This window comes from Oncorhynchus mykiss, chromosome 17 (genome assembly GCF_013265735.2).
Source record: "Oncorhynchus mykiss isolate Arlee chromosome 17, USDA_OmykA_1.1, whole genome shotgun sequence".
Taxonomy (NCBI): domain Eukaryota; kingdom Metazoa; phylum Chordata; class Actinopteri; order Salmoniformes; family Salmonidae; genus Oncorhynchus; species Oncorhynchus mykiss.
This window is the reverse complement of record NC_048581.1, coordinates 28720579-28742643: the sequence shown is the minus strand read 5'-3', so window position 1 is coordinate 28742643 and position 22065 is coordinate 28720579. Positions and strand designations below refer to the sequence as shown.

The 22065-nt window shown below is 42.1% G+C and overlaps 2 protein-coding genes across 2 annotated transcripts in view; both read right to left on the bottom strand.

The window, feature by feature from the left end:
- Positions 1–193: 193 nt before the first annotated feature.
- Positions 194–2300, bottom strand: LOC110493638 (CDGSH iron-sulfur domain-containing protein 3, mitochondrial). Its single transcript, XM_021568023.2, has 3 exons — positions 1915–2300; positions 1481–1597; positions 194–1259 (listed from the first exon to the last, which is right to left on the bottom strand). The coding sequence occupies exons 1-3, from the start codon at positions 2002–2004 to the stop codon at positions 1074–1076; spliced, it is 393 nt and encodes a 130-aa protein (XP_021423698.2). The 5' UTR covers positions 2005–2300; the 3' UTR covers positions 194–1073.
- Positions 2301–10335: 8035 nt separating this feature from the next.
- LOC110495131 (protein AF-17) overlaps positions 10336–22065 on the bottom strand; it is a 35443-nt gene continuing 23713 nt past the window's right edge. Inside the window, exons 19-20 of the mRNA XM_036949624.1 lie at positions 13669–13857; positions 10336–13432 (exon numbers count right to left, since the gene is read on the bottom strand). Coding sequence (XP_036805519.1) covers positions 13397–13432; positions 13669–13857 — 225 coding nt within the window. The 3' untranslated portion in view covers positions 10336–13396. The remainder of the gene's footprint in view (positions 13433–13668; positions 13858–22065) is intronic.

Here is a 22065-nt window from a genome sequence, read left to right as displayed (position 1 = left end):
CGCAATTTAGAAATGTTTAACTTAACTTGATTTTAAGTTGGGATCCATGGCAACTATGTGCTCTCCAAAGCATCTGTGGATTTTCACGACTTCAATGCAGAAGATGGTTGAAACGTTGCATTTCTTCATAAGTGACATACAAAACAGGTTATAGCATGGCAAAATGTGACCGTAATTAAGAGAAAGTAAAAAATGTATTTGATCATTTTAATTTCAACAGACAGCATGGAGGGAATAATACATATTAAACAATTCATCTTATGATTTAGTGTTCTATTACAATACTTGATTTTGAGAAACAGTCCATCACCATACTTGTGCGTATCATTACAATTTTAAATATCTGTTTCATAACAAATTTCAAACATTTACAGAAGCACCAGTGCATACCACACACAGGGCAATTCCACGGTAACAGAATGATTTCACTTTAAAACGTATGGCAAACACAAACCAATGATCGCAAAGAATGAGAAACTGATTATGTTACCTAACTTTGCATCTGCACTCTTCCAAGTAAATGTTTTTTTGTGGAAATTGTTAAAACTAGTCATTGTGCATAAAGTTGAATGGTTTGATTAACTTTAATCATTGGTTTTTACATTTTAAAGTGAAATCTCAGCATCATTCTGTTATCGTGGAATTGCCCCATAATAAGTATCACTTTGCAGATTGCCTATCATAGGATGAATCCTTAATTGAGTTGTTCACAGGGCTCTTATGTCATGCAAATCTTGTATGGACGACAATGGGAGATTTGTTCAAAGCTAGTGCTAAGCCCAGAGTTTCCCATTATACTCTAATGGGGTTTCTAACACTGCGTTTAGACAGGTAGCCCAATTCTGATATTTTTTCCACTAATCAGTCTTTTGACCAATCACAGATCTTTTCACATCAGATCTAAGCATGTCACAGTATGTCAGATATGTACATAAGTAATCTATTTGCCATCGATCACCCAAGTGCAGAGCTACTTTCTGAACCAGTGATTCTGGTCCTACATCTCCAGGACCAGAACTCAGAGGACCCACACCTCAGTGAATTGGACAAAAACATATTCAGCGCCTAGCCATTCAGGAGTCGGTGTTCTCTGGGAGCAGGGCAGACTGGATGAATTCCTGCTTGTGAGTGCCATCGCAGTATGGTGGGTTAGCGGTGTACTTGCAGCCACACAGCCAAGCTTTGGAGTCCTTCTCAGGGATGAAGCGCAGAGGCATCAGGCCCTGGGCTTTAGTCTTGTGGGTTCCATCACAGAAAGGCTAAGACAGAAAGATGGGAGAAACACGACAGTGATTGAGGACCTCAAATTCTAAATTAGTTACTGCTGCTAGATTCTGTGTCACTGAATAATCTGCTGCGTTGGTATGCTAAAGCAAATCTGATCCAATTCCACATGACAGAGTTCAATTAACCTGTTTCATTGAAAGTAGAGTGATGGGTGCATGGTGACCAATGTAAAGCATGATTGTAGTGCCCTCACCTGTTTCTTGCTGTGTCCACAAGTGCACCATGAGTAACGCTTTCCCCCAACAAGCTCCACCTTGAAAGGCTTTTTGGAAGCGATGACAGGCTCACTGGATAGAGTGGAGAGCTGGACCTGTAACGATAAGTTTCAGATTTAGGGTAGCAAAACTGATTTCCAATATGCAAATTCTGTGAATGCATCCTACAAATGCCTGTGTGTGGTCAGCAAACAAGAACATGGAAAATTATATTACGGCAGATAACAATAAATCACTTCCTCCCAATGCTATAGAGTAGGAGTAAATCCTCACCTCACAACATTGTAACCCACCATTTGAATGCAGGCTGCCGTTGCAACCAAAGACAACTTGTTTACATGCACAAGAGAGATTGTGTTTTGTTGTTGTTAACCATGTGAAACTTCTTCCTTGAGACTAATCGTTTGCTTACCTTTGGGGCGGTAATAATCGGCCATGTCCAAGGTTGTATCAAGGTTGCAGAAACTAATTTGCGTACTCTGTCTGACATGATCGTGTTCATATTTGGTTGTGGGTGGGTGCGTGCTATTAAGTAGCCTGCGGCTGCTACTCTGTGGTCTGTATATTGTTATTTATAAATAAAGCCTTCAAATTAAACGTATTCATATTAGTGACAGACAATTAGCAACAAAATGAAAATGGCATCAACAACCAACGTTAGCTTCACTTGAGATAAGGACGAGCGGAGACTTTGTGTAGCTAAAGGCTGGTCATGTAGAGGTGGCTTCCGGGAATTAGTCACGTGAGCCGCTGCATGCGCTTCTCTCCAACCAAGATGCGCAGCATTGAGGGGATTCGATTATCTGGCCCAGGTTACCCCGTTGGAAAGAGTTTCACCGGGTGAAAAGTGAATTAGTTTAACCCTTTAACCTAACTCATAACCTTGACCCTAACTCCAAGCCTAGCTAGGTTACCACCTAGCTAACATTAGCTACAACAAATTGGAATTCGTAACATATCAAACGTTTAGCAAATTTGTAACATATATGAATTGTAATCAGTAAAGTATCATACACAATGGATTATGGATATCTGAAAATTAATACATACTATACGAAATGTCATGTATACTAATTGAGTATCCCGGATTACGTTTACTATGTTACATATACCCCGGAGTCCAGGTTGCAAGCCCAGGAAGCAGCCCACTTCCATAAAGTAGGTAGCCTGGCGGTTAGAGAGGTGAGCCAGTAAACTGGAAAATATTGTTCATACAAATGTTCCTTACAAAATACTTAAAACTGAAGCAATTTCGATTTCCAGTTATTTATAACAGAAATGTCCAGAAGGTTGCGAGTTTGAATCTCAGGTCCGACTGAAAAAATCTGTCGGGAAGTGAGCTGGCAACAATTGGTTGCTGGCATTACATTCCTAAATGCCATTTGCCTGCTGTTGTGCCCCTGAGAAAGGCACTTGACCCTCAGAACAACAGCTCCCCGAGTGTTCAGTGTGGCAGCCACCCTGCACCTCTCCAAAACCTGTGTTTTTTTTCGGAGGGGTTGGGTTAAAAGCAGAAGTCACATTTTGGTTCTATTATTATTTTTTTGTTACACATTAACTTAGTTTAATAACGATCATCATATATCAGCTATATGAACTTACCCGACGCCAGCATGTTAGACAAATATGAATACAACATATTTTTTTGATTTGTTGCAGTAGGCCTATTTCACTATCCTTGCGTCATGTCTTGCCTCCAGTTTGAGCTCAGGCTCCTTGATGATATCCTTTGAACATGAACATGAGCTTTGTTCTATGTAGGCCAAAAGTCACTGTTTTCTTTTAATGTCTACATTGCCTGACTGTTTCTCAAAATAATGCATGGTTTAAGGGAAAAAAATAAGAATGACACAATGTGTATTGAAATAGTAGGCTGTTATTTATTACCCTATGGACAGTGACAAAACATAAATGCCTTTATCCATTTATCATACATTTTTTTTGTCAACAAGTGATTTATTATGAACAATCAATATAGGCAGTACAGTATAAGGAAGTTAGCAGCTTCATGATATGTTTTATTTATTTTTTAAGTTATTCATTTGAACCACTTTTTTTTCCACTGAGCTGAATAGATGCTAGAAGAGGACCTTGAAATGTGTGCCATCACAGTAAGGTACATTTTTGGTTTGCTTACAGGCACACAGCATAAGGGTGCTGTCCTTCTCGGGAGTGAAGTGTGGTGGAGAGATACTGGGTGCTTGAGTCCTGTGAGCACCATCACAGAAGGGCTGACAGAGAAAGGGCGACAGAGAGAAATAGAGAGAGAGGTAGCGAGACTGTCAGAACTATTGTTTCACTGATTTAATTTGTAAATTATAGCACAGATTACAATCTGAAACATTATTCTCATGTAGAAGACCTACAAATAGCATATAGGCATAAATCACCTCTGATGGAATTGGAAAGGGTTAATATTGCATACATTTTGGCTCATCAGTTCTAACCCTTCTTTAGTTTTTTAGTTTTTTACATTCAATGCTTTGAACTAGAACTCTGCTACACGGCCTGTTTTTTCATCAATAACTAGGGTACAGGCTAGAGTTCTGCACAGGCAGGAATTTTAAGCCAGAGTACTCTACTTTGAACATTCAATGCCTAACACTCACCTGTTTCTTGCTGTGTCCACATGCACACCAGACATAGCATTTGCCTCCAGTCACTTTCCCCCTGAAAGGCATCTTGGCAGTAACAACTGGCTTATTGATCTGAGCGGAACACTGCATCTGAGGAAGTAGCAGTTTAGTCACACAATAATCGAGTATTGCTTAGTATGACAGAAGTGTTGATCCTGGCACTGGTGGTTCCCAAACTGTAGCAGCCCCCCCATATATATATATTTTTAAATGTACTCTTGAAAGTTGTAATAGTAGAATGCGCAAGGTGGCATTTAGAAATTGGATTCTTATTTATTCTTCTTGTCATGTCAGTCATTGCATAGAGAGTTATTTATAACAGAAATGTCCAGATCAACTAGCCCATGTCAGCTAATGTTTTTTTTTTGTTGTTGTTTTTTTTCTCCCCAATTTCGTGGTATCCAATTGTTGTAGTAGCTTGTCTCATTGCTACAACTCCCGTACGGTCTCGGGAGAGACGAAGGCTGAGAGATGCGTCCTCCGATACACAACCCGTACTGCTTCTTAACACCGCGCGCATCCAACCCGGAAGCCAGCCGCACCAATGTGTGGCTAGCGCGCACTGCGCCCGGCCCGCCACATGAGTCGCTGGTGCGCGATGAGACAAGGAGATCGGGAGATCCCTACCGACCAATCCCTCCCTAACCCGGACGACGCTAGGCCAATTGTGCGTCGCCCCACGGACCTCCCGGTCGCGGCCGGTTATGACAGAGCCGGGGCGCGAACCCAGTGACTCTGATGCTGGCGCTGCAGTACAGCCACCCGGGAGGCCCAGCTAATGTTTTTAAGCTAGGTTTTTTAGTCCAAAGATTTTGTAGTAATGATCAAGTCACTCAATATTAGATGAATACACATTAGAAATAGCAAAATGTATAGAATTACAAGAACATTTGCTTTAAAATGGCAAAATAATTATCTGCACCCCATGACAAAATGTGTAGAATTGCAGAAAAAAAAGTTCTCTCCTTGAAAAAGAGGAGTTTGAACACAGTTTGTGTCATGAACAGTGCTTGTGATAGAAATAGGTGGGGGGTCGCGGCATGTTCGCCAATGCTGGAAGGGGGGCTTGATTTAAAAAGTTTGGGAACTCCTGCCATGGTGGACAATCTTTTTTGTTCCAACCCAGCCCCACGAAAACGTACTAAAATAATGTAACTTGGAATTTAATAGCCTCTTCAGTGGACCTGAAAAATAACTGTGGAACTTTGCTTTAGCTATTTCATTAAAGATTGAGATGTAATGGCACAATGCTGCTTCACTAATTTAACATTTAAAATGTATTTATATAGCCCTTCTTACATCAGCTGATATATCAAAGTGCTGTACAGAAACCCAGCCTAAAACCCCAAACAGCAAGCAATGCAGGTGTAGAAGCACAGTGGCTAGGAAAAACTCCCTAGAAAGGCCAACACTTAGGAAGAAACCTAGAGAGGAAACAGGTTATGGCCAGTCCTCTTCTGGCTGTGCCGGTGGAGATTATAACAGAACATGGCCAAGATGTTCAAATGTTCATAAATGACCAGCATGGTCAAATAATAATAATCACAGTAGTTGTCGAGGGTGCAACAGGTCAGCACCTCGAGTAAATGTCAGTTGGCTTTTCATAGCCGATCATTCAGAGTATCTCTACCGCTCCTGCTGTTGAAACTGGAGCAGCAGCACGGCCAGGTGGACTGGGGACAGCAATGAGTCATCATGCCAGGTAGTCCTGAGGCATGGTCATAGGGCTCAGGTCCTCCGAGAGAGAGAAAGAAAGAGAGAGAAAGAGAGAATTAGAGAGAGCATACTTAAATTCACACAGGACACCGGATAAGACAGGAGAAATACTCCAGATATAACAGACTGACCCTAGCCCCCCGACACATAAACTACTGCAGCATAAATACTAGAGGCTGAGACAGGAGGGGTCAGGAGACACTGTGGCCCCGTCCGATGATACCCCCGGACAGGGCCAAACAGGCAGGATATAACCCCACCCACTTTGCCAAAGCACAGCCCCCATACCACTAGAGGGATATCTTCAACCACCAACTTACCATCCTGAGACAAGGCCGAGTATAGCCCACAAAGATCTCCGCCACGGCACAACCAAAAAGGGGGGGCCCAACCCAGACAGGAAGACCACGTCAGTGACTCAACCCACTCAAGTGACGCACCCCTCCTATTCACTACCATATGAATGGCAGTTCTGTGCCATGGGTGAATACGGTGTTCTCTAATGACTATGGAGGTTTTCTTTGAACAGTTGCCCTTCCTTTATCTACTATGAACAACATGCATGTTGTTATTTTATACAGTGCCTTGTAATTAGTCTTTAAGTGTTAGAATCTAGATTTATATATATTTTTATTCAAATACACACGTCAACAATGATACTTTAATACTCATATCGTCTATTTCAAGTATTTTAGTGAGGCTTTACAGAGAGGCTGGAATCCAGATCGCACCAGAAAGCTGACAAAAGGTGTTATTCTATAACTACTGCACTTGCAGTCAAATCTCACAAGCGACCTACTTACAAAAAATGAATTTGCCTTGAGTTTATACATACGCTTGAATTGGTAACGGCTGCAAATATGGTCCCATTACGCCTTGTTCCTATGATCACGTTTATTCTTCCTGAAGCGGCGCGCGAGCGTCTTTGTTGACGTCCCGGTTTTTAGTAAGGTTGCCTCCTCAGAAAAGTCAGACAAAACAATCTCCAGTAGCTTTCACTTCACCCTTTTCACATAAAAAAATTAATTAAAAAGACAAGTTAGACCGCCCACAACAAGTATCAACTTCCAAATGGGTTTATATCGCCAATGACAATGATTGTAGCAATATTTTGTAACACAGACAGGTAAGCTATTGGCCTATAAATGTAAAAAGACGCCCCAGGGCGAGGTCCACTTCCATACAAATCAAATTTTATTAGTCACATACACATGGTTAGCAGATGTTATTGCGAGTGTAGCGAAATGCTTGTGCTTCTAATTCGGACAATGCAGCAATATCTAACATGTAATCTAACAATTCCACAACAGCAACCTAATACACACACATCTAAGTAAGGAATTGAGTAAGAATATATACATATAACACCGATCCCGAAGAAGTTAAAGTGACTAGTGATCCATTTCTTAAAGTGTCCAATGATTTCAAGTCTCTATGTAGGCAGCAGCCTCTCTGTGTTAGTGATGGCTGTTTAACAGTGTGATAGCTTTGAGATAGAAGCTCTTTTTCAGTCTCTCGGTCCTACCTTTGATGCACCTGTACTGACCTCGCCTTCTGGATGGTAGCGGGGTTAACAGGCAGTGGATCGGGTGGTTGTTGTCCTTGATTATCTTTTTTGGCCTTCCTGTGACATCGGGTGCTGTAGGTGTCATGGAGGGCAGGTAGTTTGCCCCCGGCGATGCGTTGTGCACACCGCACCACCCTCTGGAGAGTCTTGCCGTTGTGGGAGGTGCAGTTGCCGTACCAGGCGGTGATACAGCCCGACAGGATGCTCTCAATTGTGCATCTGTAAAATTTTGTGAGGGTTTTCGGTGACAAGCCAAATTTCTTCAGCCATCACCAATCATAGAGGAAGATAGAGGCCTCTAGTGGCCATAAGCCTGTTTTAGCAAGGGCTGTGCCATTGAGGGTTTCAAATCAAATCAAACTGTATTTGTCACATGCCCTGAATACATGCCCGAAGTGTAGACCTTACCGTGAAATGCTTACTGACAAGCCCTTAACCAACAGTACAGTTCAAGAATAGTTAAGAACATATTTACCAAATAAGCTAAAGTAAAAAATTATAAAAAGTAACACAATAAAATAACAATAACAAGGCTACATCCAGGGGGTACAGTACCAAGTCAGTGTGAGGGGGTACAGGTGAGTTGAGGTAATTTGTACACGTAGGTAGGGGGTGAAGTGACTGCATAGATAATAAACAGCGAGTAGCAGCGTACAAAACAAATGGAGGGGGGGTCAAGTTTGATAGTCAAGTTTGATCGTCTTCTTTGATTAATTGCAGTCTTATGGCTTGGGGTAGAAGTCTAGGATACTTTTGGTCCTACACTTGGTGCTCCGGTACCTCTTGCCGTGCAAAATCAGAGAAAACAGTCTCTGACTTGGGTAATTGGAGACTCTGACAATTTTATGGACTATTTTCTGACACCGGTCCTGGATCGCAGGAAGCTTGGCCCCAGTGTTGTACTGGGCCGTATGCACTACCCTCTGTAGCATTTTATGGTCAGATGCCGAGCAGTTGCCATACCAGGCGGTGATGCAACCGGTCAGGATGCTCTCGATGGTGCTATCACGTTTTAAGGTAAGACCCAGATGCAGACTGTGTCGAAGTAACAATGTTTATTACAAGAACAGGGGCAAATGTACAGGATGGCAGTCAGGCTCAGGGTCAGGTCAGGCAGAGGTCGGTAATCCAGATTACTGAGGAAAAGGTACAGGAGAGTAGACAGGCTCAGGGTCAGGACAGGTAGAAGGGTCAAAGCCGGGAAAAACTAGAAAACAGGAACTAATACAGGAGCAAGGGGAAAAACGCTGGTAGGTTCTGTGAACAAAACGAACTGGCAACAGACAAACAGAGAACACAGGTATAAATACACGGGATGATGGTGAAGATGGGCGACACCTGGAGGCGGGTGGAGACAAGCACAAAGACAGGTGAAACAGATCAGGGCGTGACAGGTGCAGCTGTCAAACTTTTTGAGGATCTGGGGACCCATGCCAAATCTTTTCAGTCTCCTGAGGGGGAAAAGGTTTTGTCATGCCCTCTTCAAAACTGGCTTGGTGTGTTTGGACCATGATCATTTGTTGGTGATGTGGACACCAAGGAACTTGAAATTCACGACCCGCTCCACTACAGCCTGTTTGGCCCGCCTTTTCCTGCAGTCTACGATCAGCTCCTTTGTCTTGCTCACATTGAGGGAGAGGTTGTTGTTTGTCTCTTTCCACCATACTTCCAGCATTTTAAAGTAGTCAAATTAGTCAACTGGGTGGGGATTCCTATGGGTTGTAGCCTCGATGGCGCTGCCCATGCTGTCACAGACGCTACAATGGTACAGATATGAAGAGGAGTCCTCTATCCAAGGGTGAAAGTAGAATTAATTATATGTGCAAACATGTTTATGGGCCTGATCATAGAATTACATATAGATTCCCTATTAATTCAATAGGATTTCTGTGGGCCTAGTCGTAAATAATTGTCATTTAATTTTTTTAATGTATTAACTTTATTGTGGAATAAACACAACCAGTTATGATGTTTTCATCTGATTGTCAAATAATCACTTCAAAGGGCTCCTTTACTCGGCTACCTGTGCAAGTTCATCCACTTGTAAAATATTCCCAGCCTCCGAACAGTGGTGAATGGAAAGAGACACCTGTTACACAGAACACCAAAAAGTGTCATGAGATTTGGCGATTTCCATTAGGCCAGAACTGTCTGCGAGCGTCTCCGTGTCGGCCACTCATCTCTGCCTTTGCAAAATGTCAGTATTCTCATCTAACCACATCACATTTTGGATCGTAGGCTATACCACCCATTTTCCAGTCCATTCACTCATTTTTGCTCATGTTTTGCCGATATGGCCTTCCCCCACTATTTATTTTGCCGGGACCATACTGCCTTACTTGCTCCTTCTTCTACAGTGTTTTGACTGGTTCATGACACTGTTATTGTTACAGATTCCCCTGGCTTTGAGTTTTTTAAACTTCATGCAGCTAACTCCACCCATCCCTTGGCGGTGACAGAGACTGGGCCAGGGACATGTGGGTACGCAGACCCGGGAGCAACTGCAGCCCCTCATGATAAATTCAGATTTTTTTGTGTCTCCTACTTTCATCAAAGTGACCCATCCCTGGACTAGGGGGATCATAAACTGTCTCCCTAAACTACTAATTTGTGCTATTACTCAGAATCACATCCATCTCATAAATATGTTCTCTGGAAATAACATTTTATATTGTGTGTAACTCTCTGTGAGGTTGCCTTATTCCTCTGACTGGAAAATGTGTCAGTGCGTCACAGGCCAGCCCAACTGGGGAGCCGCTCTCTTTCAGTTATGACTGTTCATAACACTGTTATGACTGATTCATGAAGGCATTATGACAGGCTGCTTCAAGTAAGTGATGCAACACAATGAGGACTTTGTCAATGCCGCAGTCTGTAAATAAAGCTTTGAAACCAAGAGAACATGCAAATCAACTCAGTAAAATACATTTATTGACAGTAAAAGTTCAGTCGTCTTAATTGTACCTTTTTAATTTTTACACAAAAATATCAAAATACTTTACAGGGCATTAAATCTGAATATTGGCAAATTCATTGTTGATTAATTCTCTCAAACAAATACACTGTACATTGACAACAATGCTTGTCTTTTCTCAGATGCAGTGCTCAATTTAAATTTCATAAAACATTTTTCGAGAACAATGCATTTAAAAACTCTGCGTAGTCTAACTTGGTATTTAGCTACTGATTTGCGAGACTTAACTGCATTTCATGCATTTTATGTCCCAAGAAGTTAGTTCCATTTTCATCAAACTTCTTTGAGAGAGAGGTGCTTAAATATGCTGTAATACATAACAGATACACATAATGACATACATACATAACAACATGGATTATCTTGGTTACCCAAACTTCAAAGCTTAGAAAATGAATGTGTCTCTACACAAACACATTTAAGTATACAATTTGTACTCAAACAATAAAAAAGAACAAAAGTATATTTAAAAAAATGATTTACATTTCATTGGGCCAAATCGCCCCAGTGCAACATGGGAAAGATTCCCTTTCAAGATTCCTTCGCAGTACTCTTGTCAGTCAAAAACAATCTCTTCGACATGTTCTTTCCTAGATTATTACCTTAATCGTACAACAACTCAATAAGGACGTACTTGTTCAACCGCAGACCTCTTTCGGAAGTCCTGTCAATATGGAGGAATAGGCTCATGTGTTGTCAACGTTAACATTCTCCTATCGTCTCGTTGCTACGGTATTTTACCAACTAACATAGTCGCTTGAAAGTTCCTCACTGACAACAAACTACAAAAAAACAGAACAGTTCCAATACTTACCGACATCACATGTACGGGAGGTCAATATCGAGGTTGCAAACAGAAAACGAATACACATTTGGAAATGATCTTCGACCATATTTAAATTAGGAAATGATCAAATAAGATGAGTAACGAACACCACAAAGGAAAAATATTATTCCAGTCTAACAGTGAGTTAAAAGACCTGGGAGAACGGCCAATGATAATAGATTAGCTTGATCCCAGCACAGAAGGACCTGTTATTATGTGCCACACAGGAATGTAGATGCAGCAGGCAGTAAAGAAAGTTACATATTAGAGTTCCCGAGTTGCCTATGTGTTCTGAATGGTAACATGTATGACTTGGCATCATGATCTCAGTAGTAAGACATACTGTACATAATGGTGTTACTAGAATGACGTAACAGATGTCATGGGCAGTCGTATCATAACAGATAAAGTCAGCTGATGACAATTGATTCAACACTGACCCGATGAAAGCAATAAGAGTTTGAGTCACAATTGTATAAGAACATAGTCACAAATACCATGACTGCTATGTCATTGCTATGACAGCATTTTATAGATCTTAAGACAAAGTAAAGTGATACCATCTAACATGGGATGTTGCTTGTCAGCTCTTCTAAAAAACAGAACATTGAGCAGCATCTTAAGACACAATTACAGATGATTTCAGACTTACCAATAAACATATTTTCATTTTACAATTGTTGACATTATCACCGTTGCCTATCAATAGTATAAATGGTAAGATTGAAAAGAGTGCTTTCACCTAAATCTGAAATAACGGTAAATGTAACCAGAACAAAAACTAGACTAAGAAATGGATAAGAGAAAAGAAGCTGCCTTTTGGCTGTTAAGGGTGAGTTGATTTTCCTCAGTAACTCTAGCATTATTTTAAGGCATTGACAACTATACAGTATTGCTAAAAGAACAACTAGTTTTCCGGGGCATCAACAGAACAATATGTACAACCGAAACAAATAAGAAAACACTAACACTTCAGGATAGAGTGCAAAATATTCATACTAATCAATCACTAACTTGTCAGTTCCAAGTAGCCTAGAAACAGTAAGTACCAAATGTCCCTTATTAGGTTCTATATCAGCAAAGTACACATGGGTTGAGGAAACAAAAATATGAATTTCTTACATATTTACTTTGACAATTTTCAAATGTTTGGTTTCGTTTGATTAATCTCGGCAGTGGCACACATATTGAACATCATACATTCTCTCTAAATTCTCAGGGGTGGACTGAGGCATAGTTAGCATTCTACACTGTCAATGCCAGTCCCCAGATCATTTGATGCCAGCCTGTAGCTGTGACATTTTAATAGGATAGAATAGGAATATCATAGTTGTACAATATATAGGAGGGAAGAAAATGAAAGGAAGACAGACCTTGAGGAAGACAGTTGATGTTTAGAGAGGTGTCAGACAGTTTGTCCTCAACAAGGATGTTTGGAGGGATACATTGGTTCCACAGGGGTATACTTGCTTAAGTGGAGGGTCAGTGCTTCAGTAAAGTTATGGCCTAAGGACACTTTGGCCCAAAACACTCACACCCAAATTCCAAGTCGACACTTAGCCCTACCCATAGGCACTCCAGTAGATCTAAAAGGATTGGATAGGTTTAAAGTTACAAGGTAATTGATTTACCTTGTCTTCTGATTGGCTAGGTGGAATAGTCATCATATTGTTTACGCCCATCTAATCATTTCAGATCTCAGGAAGTGCCTTGAGAGTAGCGGCTAGGGGTTGATTTGGAATTGATCACCAGAGTCCAATTTCTATGCTGGACCCCAATACTCTCCACATTTTACCGTCAGGACTCCAGAGTCTCTGGCTCTGCTACAAGAGCAAACGCAATTGGTCTAGCTAACAGATTAGTGCAATTCAATTACCGACCACTGTATTCATGCTCTCTGAAAGCTGCCTACACACACACAGACCTAGAAGAAAAAAACGTCCTCAAATAAAAGGAATTCAATGCATTAAAGAAAACATAACCGTTTAAATTGAATCCATTATACATTCATAAAAGAGGGGGAAAGACAGAGATGATAGAAGACAGAGAGTTCAAGAGTCTTTCAGGTAGAGATTAAAGGTGACATTAGTTTCTGATGGAACAGCTCAATTACTTTCCTTTCCCCTGTTATAGCTGCTGTTACAGCTGCAACAGTTCAGACATGAAGATGACATGTCAGCCATTCTTGTCTCCGCCCTTCTCTCCCACCCCCTGAAATCAAACACATGTAAAACAGACCTGTGAGTTTAGATGTTCGGCCCACACATACATTTATCAACATTGATGAGGTGTACAGCTACAGTATATCATCCGGTTTAACAGCGTTACAAAGCAAGTCAACCTCCTACAAAGCAGTTTATTTTTTATAGCTTCAGTTGATCAAGAATTGACCTATACAATGGTCTATTCAAATAAGGAGTCTCGAACAACTGCATATCGACACTCACCCCGGGCTTGTGAAGTGCATTATCCTGCAGGCCGAAGAGTGGGTTTCCCTGGCCACCCTGCAGTGGCGAGGCCCCCAGGTTGGGGGACTGGGAAGTGGGGGTGGAGGTGAGGGCCCCGGTTAGCGTGAGTCGCTGTAGCTCCCTCTGCCGCTGCTGCTGCAGCATCTGAAAGACCACCACCTGCTGCTCCTGAGACACACACAGCCCAAGACATAAGGGACTTGAAAATGTGTAGTGATATGCACATCCAAAATGAATCCAATGGTGCTGGGCCAAAAAAAAGACTGCAGCATATACTGTATGCTGTTTTTCTTCTCCATTTATTTTTTGGGACCGAAATAAACTTGGCAATGGTCACACTCATTGAATAATTAGGGGTTAACAGCCAAGCAGATTGTCATATCCACCGCCCCATTTGACCTAGAGTCTTGAAACTTTTTATGTACAGTCCCTTCAGAAAGTATTCAAGTGTTAAAGCCCAAATTTAAAATGGATTAAATTGAGATTTTGTGTCACAGGCTTACACACAATACCCCGCAACGTCAAAGTGGAATTATGTTTTTAGAAATGTTTACAAATTAATAAAAAATGAAAAGCAGAAATATCTTGAGTCAAGTATTTAACCCCTTTGTTATGGCAAGCCTAAATAAGTTCAGTAGTAAAAAGTTGCTCAACAAAGTCACATAATACATTGCGTGGACTAATAATAATGTTTAAGATGTTTTTGAATTACTACCTCATCTCTGTACCCCACACATACAATTATTTGTAAGGTCACTCAGTTGAGCAGTGCATTTCAAACACCACAAACACTAGGGAGGTTATCCAATGCTTGGCAAAGAAGGGCCACCTATTGGTAGATGAGTAGAAATTTTAAAAAGCAGACATTGAATATCCCTGTGAGTATGGTGAAGTTATTAATTACACTTTGGATGGTGTATCAATACACCCAGTCACTACAAAGATACAGGTGTCCTTCCTAACTCAGTTGCAGGAGAGTAAGGAAACCGCTCAGGGAAAAGAAGAAAGACTGTAAAGAGTAAAAATATTCCAAAACATGCATCCTGTTTGCACTAAGACACTAAAGTAAAACTGCAAATAAATGTCCTTCATGTCTTGAATACCAAGTGTTATGTTTTGGCAAATCCAACACAACACATCACTGAGTACCAGTCTGCTTTCCAACAGAAACTGTGAGACAAATGGACTTTTCAGTTGAAGTTGGAAGTTTACGTACACCTTAGCCAAATACATTTAAACCCAGTTTTTCAATATTCTTGACATTTAATCCTAGTAAAATCCTAGCCATTTTGCCACAACTTTGGAAGTATGCTTGGGGTCATTGTCCATTTGGAAGACCCGTTTGCAACCAAGCTTTAACTTCCTGACTGATGTCTGGAGATGTTGCTTCAATATATCCACATAATTTTCCTACCTCATGATGCCATCTATTTTGTGAAGTGCACCAGTCCCTCCTACAGCAAACCACCCCGTGCTTCACGGTTGGGATGGTGTTCTTCGGCTTGCAAGCCTCCCTCTTTTTCCTCCAAACATAACGATGGTCATTATGGCCAAACTGTTCTATTTTTGTTACATCAGACCAGAGGACATTTCTCCAAAAAGTACGATATTTGTCCCCATGTGCAGTTGCAAATGGTAGTCTGGCTTTTTATGGCGGCTTCTTCCTTTCTGAGCAGCCTTTCAGGGTATGTCGATATAGGACTTGTTTTACTGTGGATATAGATACTTTTGTCTGTAAATAATTGTTGGAAAAATTTATTGTGTCATGCACAATGTAGATGTCCTAACTGACTTGCCAAAACTCTAGTTTGTTAACAAGAAATTTGTGGAGTGGTTGAAAAACAAGTTTTTATGAATCCAAACTAAGTGTATGTAAACTTCCGACTTCAACTGTATATACTGGAGTTGGTTACCAAGATGACATTGAATGTTCCTGAGTTGCCTAGTTACAGTTTCGACTTAAATTTCCTTTAAAGTAATAATGTAATAATGTACAATCCAGGTGTGCAAAAGCTCTTAAGAGACTTACCAAGAAAGACTCACAGCTGTAATCGCTGCCAAAGGTGATTCTAACATGTATTGACTCAGGGGTGTGAATACTTATGTAAATGAGATATTTCTGTATTTCATTATCAATACATTTGCAAACATTTCTAAAAACATGTTTTCACTTCGTCATTATGGGGTATTGTGTGTAGATGGGTGGAAAAAACAAATATTTAATACATTTTGAATTTTGGCTGTAACATAACAAAATGTGGAATAAGTCAAGGGGATTGAATACTTTCTGAAGACAATGTAGGTGTCTTTCCTCATGCTGAACAAATTTGTCCGTGAGGACAGATTTTCCTCCATCTTGGAAATTTTGGAAAACCTTGGAAAAACGTATTGTCCTGAACCATAAATCCAAATACAATTCGTTATGTAGACCCATCTCTTAACTTAGTTTGAGAAAAGCTAAGGGATTGGTTGAGAGATGGCTGAGTTTTTGAAATTGAAATCCTTTGTAAATCCACTTCACAATGGCCTATCAACTTGAAACTTTTTAGGTCATCAAAGACATTACTACGAAGAGCCATAAGTTTGGCATTGATATCTTAAAACAAAATGGAAACTATTAACAATTCATTTTTTGACTATGTGACGCTAATGCTTAAAATAGTCATAAAAACATGTTATTCTCATGGACTAAAAGTCAGATTCAGTCCAAATTTGGTTTGAGAAAGAGTTTGAGAAAATATCATTGATGCATTCAAAGATGGTCACACTATATTTGTTACAAAGGCTCATGGCAGAAGCCAGGTTTCCCCTCTACTCTGGCCACGCCCCCCCTTGCCAATCACCTCACCTGCTCCATTCTGCTCATTAGCACCCTTGACTATTTAAGCAGCAGTTTCTCCCTCCAATCTTCCTTATCCCTGCTGGTGAATGCATGGGGTGGCCAGCTCATGTTCGCCTGTCCATGTTGTGCATGACTGACAAGTGAGTACTTTATATTATTGAAGATGTATAAATGTTAATATTAAGATCCTTTTTAGTTGATGTTAAAGTTGTATACTGCTGCCAAATGACTTAATACAATTTCCTGTCAGTCCGGCATGTGAGATACATGTCATTTATTTATCCCTTCTGTGCTTGTCAGTCATGCTTATGTTAACATGTGTTTGTATCTCCCTCTTGTATTTCCCTAGTAAACCACAACATAATCCTGCAACCTTTCCCCATGCGATCCCTATTTCCGGTCACAACTTGCAAACTTGTTTACGTGCTGCTGTGCATTTTGTTGCTAACCTTACTTTGCTACCTGACAGCTATATGGTTTTTACTTTTTAATTACCGTTTTATATTTTAAGTTTTCCCCCACTCAACTTTTTTTCATTCAACTTTTTCACTCCGGACGCTTTATCTGGACATGGTTCGTCAGGACCTCCAACAGCCGAAGCTAAGTAGTAACATTAACATGATGCCTTCTAATTGCAGTCGCTGTACTAATAATATACAGGAGAACGATCGCCTTACGGCGAGGATAGCTGTGCTGCAAGCCCAGCTTCAGACGCAATTGTTAGGCAAGGGTCATTTCAGTGTAGGAAAGGATGAAACGGCGTCTGTGCCACCAGTAAGTACAGATAGTAGTATAAATCCCCTCGCACGGTCCCTGCAGCCAGACAACTTTCTCATGGCTTCTGGAGGGAAATGCTGTAGGAACGCTCAACCGGTGTCGCTCATTCAGCCGACAGAAACTTTCAACCGGTTCTCCACATTAAGCAGCGAGTCTGAGTCAGAGGCCGAGCCTTCTCTGGTCTCTACTCCTCCCGTTACGGGGTTTGAGACGGCGAAGCCTCCCAACATTAGCTCTGACAAATTGAAAACCCTAGTCATTGGCAACTCCATTACCCGCAGTATTAGACTTAAAACGAATCATCCAGCGATCATACACTGTTTATCAGGGGGCAGGGCTACCGACGTTAAGGCTAATCTGAAGATGGTGCTGGCTAAAGCTAAAACTGGCGAGTATAGAGATATTGTTATCCACGTCGGCACCAACGATGTTAGGATGAAACAGTCAGAGATCACCAAGCGCAACAAAGCTTCAGCGTGTAAATCAGCTAGAAAGATGTGTCGGCATTGAGTAATTGTCTCTGGCCCCCTCCCAGTTAGGGGGAGTGATGAGCTCTACAGCAGTGTCTCACAACTCAATCGCTGGTTGAAAACTTTTTTTCTGCCCCACCCAAAAGAAAGAATTTGTAGATAATTGGCCATCTTTCTGGGACCAAGCCTGGCCTGTTGAGGAGTGACGGACTCCATCCTAGCTGGAGGCGTGCTCTCATCTTATCTACGAAGATAGACAGAGCCCTAGCTCCACAATGAAATAGGGTGCAGGCCAGGCAGCAGGCTGTTAGCCAGCCTGCCAGCTTAGTGGAGTCTGCCACTAGCACAGTCAGTGTAGTCAGCTCCGCTATCCCCATTGAGACCGTGTCTGTGCCTCGACCTAGGTTGGGCAAAACTAAACATGGCGGTGTTCGCCTTAGCAATCTCACTAGAATAAAGACCTCCTCCATTCCTGCCATTATTGAAAGATTATGATACCTCACATCTCAAATAGGGCTACTTAATGTTTGATCCCTCACTTCCAAGGCAGTTATAGTCAATGAGGTAAACACTGATCGTAATCTTGATGTTATTGGCCTGACTGAAACATGGCTTAAGCCTGATGAATTTACTGTGTTAAATGAGGCCTCACCTCCTGGTTACACTAGTGACCATATCCCCCGCACATCCCGCAAAGGCGGAGGTGTTGCTAACATTTACGATAGCAAATTTAAATTTACAAAAAAAAAAAAATGTTTTCGTCTTTTGAGCTTCTAGTCATGAAATCTATGCAGCCTACTCAATCACTTTTCATAGCTACTATTTACAGGCCTCATGGGCCATATACAGCATTCCTCACGGAGTTCCCTGAATTCCTATCGGACCTAGTAGTCATAGCAGATAATATTCACATTTTTGGTGACTTTAATATTCACATGGAAAAGTCCACAGACCCACTCCAAAAGGCTTTCGGAGCCATCATCGACTCAGTGGGTTTTGTACAACATGTCTCCGGAAATACTCACTGCCACAGTCATACTTTGTACAGTCATACTTTGTACTTCCGGCGCCGACAGAGATGGCCGCCTCGCTTCGCGTTCCTAGGAAACTATGCAGTTTTTTTTTTTTTTTTTACGTGTTATTTCTTACATTAGTACCCCAGGTCATCTTAGGTTTCATTACATACAGTCGAGAAGAACTACTGAACATAAGAGCAGCGTCAACTCACCATCAGTACGACCAAGAATATGACTTTCGCGAAGCGGATCCTGTGTTCTGCCTTTCACCCAGGACAACGGAATGGATCCCAGCCGGCGACCCAAAAAAACGACTTCGTAAAAGGGGGAAACGGAGCGGTCTTCTGGTCAGACTCCGGAGATGGGCACATCGTGCACCACTCCCTAGCATTCTTCTCGCCAATGTCCAGTCTCTTGACAACAAGGTTGATGAAATCCGAGCAAGGGTAGCATTCCAGAGGGACATCAGAGACTGTAACGTTCTTTGCTTCACGGAAACATGGCTCACTGGAGAGACGCTATCGGAATCGGTGCAGCCAGCTGGTTTCTCCACGCATCGCGCAGACAGAAACAAACATCTTTCTGGTAAGAAGAGGGGCGGGGGCGTATGCTTCATGGTTAACGTGACGTGGTGTGATCATAACAACATACAGGTACTCAAGTCCTTCTGTTCACTTGATTTAGAATTCCTCACAATCAAATGTCGACCTCACTATCTACCAAGGGAATTCTCTTCGATTATAATCACATCCGTATATATTCCCCCCAAGCAGACACATCGATGGCTCTGAACAAACTTTATTTGACTCTTTGCAAACTGGAATCCATTTTTCCGGAGGCTGCATTCATTGTAGCTGGGGATTTTAACAAGGCTAATCTGAAAACAAGACTCCCTAAATTTTATCAGCATATCGATTGCGCAACCAGGGGTGGAAAAACCTTGGATCACTGCTATTCTAACTTCCGCGACGCATATAAGGCACTGCCCCGCCCTCCTTTCGGAAAAGCTGACCACGACTCCATTTTGTTGATCCCTGCCTACAGACAGAAACTAAAACAAGAAGCTCCCGCGCTGAGGTCTGTTCAACGCTGGTCCGACCAATCTGATTCCACACTCCAAGACTGCTTCCATCACGTGGACTGGGATATGTTACGTATTGCGTCAGACAACAACATTGACGAATACGCTGATTCGGTGAGCGAGTTCATTAGAACGTGCGTTGAAAATGTCGTTCCCATAGCAACGATTAAAACATTCCCAAACCAGAAACCGTGGATTGATGGCAGCATTCGCGTGAAACTGAAAGCCCGAACCACTGCTTTTAATCAGGGCAAGGTGACCGGAAACATGACCGAATACAAACAGTGTAACTATTCCCTACGCAAGGCAATCAAACAAGCTAAGCGTCAGTATAGAGACAAAGTAGAATCTCAATTCAACGGCTCAGACACAAGAGGTATGTGGCAGGGTCTACAGTCAATCACGGATTACAAAAAGAAAACCAGCCCAGTCACGGACCAGGATGTCTTGCTCCTAGGCAGACTAAATAACTTTTTTGCCCGCTTTGAGGACAATACAGTGGCACTGACACGGCCCGCAACTAAAACATGCGGACTCTCCTTCACTGTAGCCGACGTGAGGAAAACATTTAAACATGTCAACCCTCGCAAGGCTGCAGGCCCAGACGGCATCCCCAGCCGCGCCCTCAGAGCATGCGCAGACCAGCTGGCTGGTGTGTTTACGGACATATTCAATCAATCCCTATCCCAGTCTGTTGTTCCCACATGCTTCAAGAGGGCCACCATTGTTCCTGTTCCCAAGAAAGCTAAGGTAACTGAGCTAAACGACTACCGCCCCGTAGCACTCACTTCCGTCACCATGAAGTGCTTTGAGAGACTAGTCAAGGACCATATCACCTCCACCCTACCTGACACCCTAGACCCACTCCAATTTGCTTACTGCCCAAATAGGTCCACAGACGATCCTGTACTCCCTGTTCACCCACGACTGCGTGGCCACGCACGCCTCCAACTCAATCATCAAGTTTGCGGACGACACAACAGTGGTAGGCTTGATTACCAACAACGACGAGACGGCCTACAGGGAGGAGGTGAGGGCCCTCGGAGTGTGGTGTCAGGAAAATAACCTCACACTGAATGTCAACAAAACTAAGGAGATGATTGTGGACTTCAGGAAACAGCAGAGGGAACAGCCCCCTATCCACATTGATGGAACAGTAGTGTAGAGGGTAGTAAGTTTTAAGTTCCTCGGCGTACACATCACAGACAAACTGAATTGGTCCACCCACACAGACAGCATCGTGAAGAAGGCGCAGCAGCGCCTCTTCAACCTCAGGAGGCTGAAGAAATTCGGCTTGTCACCAAAAGCACTCACAAACTTCTACAGATGCACAATCGAGAGCATCCTGTCGGGCTGTATCACCGCCTGGTACGGCAACTGCTCAGCCCACAACCGTAAGGCTCTCCAGAGGGTAGTGAGGTCTGCACAACGCATCACCGGGGGCAAACTACCTGCCCTCCAGGACACCTACACCACCCGATGTCACAGGAAGGCCATAAAGATCATCAAGGACAACAACCACCCGAGCCAATGCCTGTTCACCCCGCTATCATCCAGAAGGCGAGGTCAGTACAGGTGCATCAAAGCTGGGACCGAGAGACTGAAAAACAGCTTTTATCTCAAGGCCATCAGACTGTTAAACAGCCACCACTAACATTGAGTGGCTGCTGCCAACACACTGACTCAACTCCATCCACTTTAATAATGGGAATTGATGGGAAATGATGTAAAATATATCACTAGCCACTTTAAACAATGCTACCTAATATAATGTTTACATACCCTACATTATTCATCTCATAAGTATATGTATATAATGTACTCTACATCATCTACTGCATCTTTATGTAATACATGTATCACTAGCCACTTTAACTATGCCACTTTGTTTACATACTCATCTCATATGTTTATACTGCACTCAATACCATCTACTGTATCTTGCCTATGCCGCTCTGTACCATCACTCACTCATATATCTTTATGTACATATTCTTTATCCCCTTACACTTGTGTGTATAAGGTAGTAGTTTTGGAATTGTTAGTTAGATTACTTGTTGGTTATTACTGCATTGTCGGAACTAGAAGCACAAGCATTTCGCTACACTCGCATTAACATCTGCTAACCATGTGTATGTGACAAATAAAATTTGATTTGATTTGACCTAGTTTTGTCCCATGGAATAAATG